The sequence below is a fragment of the Mandrillus leucophaeus genome, unplaced genomic scaffold (genome assembly GCF_000951045.1).
Source record: "Mandrillus leucophaeus isolate KB7577 unplaced genomic scaffold, Mleu.le_1.0 Scaffold1061, whole genome shotgun sequence".
Lineage (NCBI taxonomy): Eukaryota > Metazoa > Chordata > Mammalia > Primates > Cercopithecidae > Mandrillus > Mandrillus leucophaeus.
In genome coordinates this window covers 283,615-287,245 of record NW_012098777.1, presented here as the reverse complement: position 1 = coordinate 287,245, position 3,631 = coordinate 283,615, and the positions used below count along the sequence as shown (strand labels likewise).

General features: G+C 31.3%; 1 protein-coding gene across 1 annotated transcript in view; it reads left to right on the top strand.

Annotated features, from left to right (window-relative positions):
* Positions 1-3,631, top strand: part of LRP1B (low density lipoprotein receptor-related protein 1B) — a gene marked incomplete at its 5' end in the record, with an annotated part of 705,068 nt that overhangs the window by 447,889 nt on the left and 253,548 nt on the right. The window contains 2 exons of the mRNA XM_011984332.1: positions 2,212-2,400; positions 3,256-3,404. Of these exons, the coding sequence (XP_011839722.1) occupies positions 2,212-2,400; positions 3,256-3,404 (338 nt within the window). The remainder of the gene's footprint in view (positions 1-2,211; positions 2,401-3,255; positions 3,405-3,631) is intronic.

The window sequence follows — 3,631 nt, the reverse complement described above, 5'->3', positions numbered from 1 at the left end:
TTAAAACAACCAGATCTCGTGAGAACTCGCTCACTAGCAGGAGAACAGCAAGGGAGAAATCCGCTCCCATGATCCAATCTCCTCCCACCAGATCCCTCCTTCAACACTGGAGATTACAATTCAACATGAAATTTGAGTGGAGACATGGAGACAAACCTTATCACTACTACTGCACAATAGAGTTTTTAAGAATATAAAATAAAATAAAATAAAATAAAATATATAAATTGCCTCTCCCACTGACCTAGTTCTAGTGCACCCAAGTGCTTAATAAATATCACCTGTAGTTACTGCTGATAATTAAAAAAACTGTTACTTTTGATGTGCTAATTGGCAGATTCTTACAATAACTTTATTTTTCTTACATAAGTAAATTAAATCTCTTATGGATTGTGGTCCTTAAAAATGATGATTTACTTTTTGAGCCCATATTTAATGATTTAACTATCACCTTTGCATCTAACGAGATTCACATTAAATATTTTGAGGCTTTCAACATTTCCCATAAATTTTTATTTTATTCTAAAAATCTTGAAATCTATATATAAGGTGAAAGGATCTTATAATAATCATCCATCACCAAGATTCAATTAATTACTAACATTTTGCCACATTTATTTTATCTTTTTTGTATGAATTTATAAAGTCAAAGAAAAATGGTGGGATTAGTTTGTATAAATAGCTCACACGTAATTAATTATAGTAAAGTGTCCTCCTTTTCATTCTATCTAATTTCACTTATTTTAGTAATGATATCTGTGTCTACAAGAACACATAGATAATTAAGTTGTGTGCACATCTAGATTTTTACATCAAAATTCAAAACATCTAAAGTGTACAAATCTGGATTTTTAAAATGTTTACATCCTTCATATGCATAGTATCTGTTCTGAGATGAATTTCTAACTAGATTTTATATTAGAAATAGTATTCAGTGACTTAATATATGACTTATGTTGAGGTTTCTAATTTTATTTCTTTTATTTCTATTGTCTCTTAGTTGTAGTGAGTTATCTGATAACATTTGGCCTATCAGAATACAAATAACAAATCAAAAAAATTAAAATATCTGCTTTAGTTGATAATACAAATTTACTCAGCTTTAAAAAATAAGGCTGTAAAGCTTCTTGTAAATACTAAATTGTATTTGAAATTTTGATAGTTTTTTAGTTACTAATGAATGAGGAATATGCCATACATTAATTTTCAGTCATTAAAATCTAAGAAAAAAGTAAATATTACTGGAAATATCGTACCTTTTTTCATTAATGAACATGTCAGAATTTCTAAAAGTATATCTCAAAATTAATACAGAAAAATAGTATGTTTGTATAAGTTAGAGAATTTTCATCTTCTCCATTTATTATTTGTCAATCTTGAGAAAGTAGAAGCACAAAGAAAACTCTATCACTGTTTAAAATTATTTAAACCCAAACCACTGAACAGATCTACCATATCTTATTTACTGGATAGGACCCTGGACTCTCTCAAATGAATAATTCACATTTGTGATGCTCACTCTACTGTTTACATTTAAACATCAGAAAGAATAATTATAAAACAATTTTAATCTGCACCTAAACAGTTTTATGATCATTAAATTTGCATAATACATTATTATCTGCCACACTTATTTCCCTCTACCCCATCCCAGCTCACCTTGCAAGTAAAAGTGCTCATAAAATCTCAGTGGCTGAAAAGGTTTATAGTAGTTTCACAGCCACTTTATTTCCAGGTAGTAGACACATTCCTTCCAGGACCTATAATTTAATCATTTTGCATGTGAAAAAAGTAGGACAATGACATTTAGATTTAGGTATTTAAGTTAAGAACAACCAGAAGGAGATATATATGTATATATGTAAATATGTGTGTATGTATACACACACATACACACATATATATAAATTATGAATTTTAAAATGGTGGATGGTATTTGTTTCTGGTGAAGCAGGCTTTAACGGTGAAAGAATCACATTCATTTTTTTTTCCAGTGATTGAACCAAGCCAAATCTGAGCAAAACTAGCTCCTGTGCCCAATCCTGCATTCTCTTAACCGGTAATAAAGAACTTTGCTGGCCTGACAGGTTGTCACAGCAATTATTCACATGAAGTTCTGTAGCAGTTGTATCTGTCAGCCCATGTAGTATTGAATATTTTAACTGGCAGTCTTCCAAGACTGAACATTAATCTTACCATCTCCTATTACAGTCCCTAATCAAGATATTCCAGGGGTGATTGCACTAACATTGTTTGAAGACTACATCTACTGGACTGATGGGAAAACCAAGTCACTCAGCCGTGCCCATAAAACATCGGGAGCAGACAGACTCTCACTGATTAACTCATGGCATGCCATCACAGATATCCAGGTGTATCATTCTTATAGACAACCTGATGGTAATTATTCTTTCCATGATTTCCATAAATGCATTAACATCTTTCAGTAACATTCCATTTTTTATTCTTTCAAGGTTAAATGTAATTTTATTTTTGATGAAGTTTACTAGATTTAATTATTTAGCATCACTTTATGGAAGAATTCAATCAATATGAAGTACTGCTCTTAAGACATATGATAGAAGCTCAATAATAGGACAAAGAATTGTAGATTTGTTCAACTCATATAAAGCTAAAATGATAATAATGCACTTAGTCAGATAAGTGAAGACTGTATTCTTGAAATAATTTGTTTACAAAATAGAGGATCCTTAGTTTCTGCAATGTTGAGTAGGAGGAATTATGTTTAAGTAGCTCTCAGATTTTAAAACTGACAACTCTATCAAGTTTTCTTCAACATATGTTTAATAGGAATTTCATCTGGCCTTGTGAAATGAAGGTTTGATTATTTTCCTTAAAAAACCTATCTGGCCTATAAAGCAAAGCCATTACACTCCTAGGTGTAGATCATTGTTTCATTGTTTTATTTTATGTTTGTATTTCTGAACATATGTTGTCTTCATCCAAAATGCTTCTAGTCTTGTTTATTTTTCTCATGGACAGTTTTTTCCTACTAAAATTCTTGTTTTGTAGAAATGCACCCTTAAAATTATTGAATGGTCAAATTAATGTCAATGGACAATGAGTAGCATTTGTGACAAAGTAAAATTATATTTATAGTCTTGATGAGTTCTTGATTACAAAGATTTATTCCAATTCAAGTTATGAAGCTTAAGTGTCCTATCTCTAATCCCATGTTATATTACTAGTTTTGATTATCCTGTTTTGTTGTTGTTGTTTCTTTCTTATCTGTAGTCTCCAAACATCTCTGCATGATAAATAATGGTGGTTGCAGTCATCTGTGCCTTTTAGCCCCTGGAAAAACCCACACTTGTGCATGTCCCACCAACTTCTATCTGGCAGCTGATAATAGGACTTGCCTATCCAACTGCACAGCCAGCCAGGTGAGTGGAGGTCTGCGAATCTTCTTATAGAGTGTTTGGTGAAACATCAGTTCTTTTGTTTAGCATAACATTGAATGATCATTCCATACATGGTAGAGATGGTCACAGAATAAAGGAAAAGCACTATAACACCTCATTAAAATGGACCTTAGCCATTAGGAAGAATAAATAAAGGCCAAAAAGGAAACGAACAAACAAACAAACAAAAAAGAAAGAGAAAGAAAAAA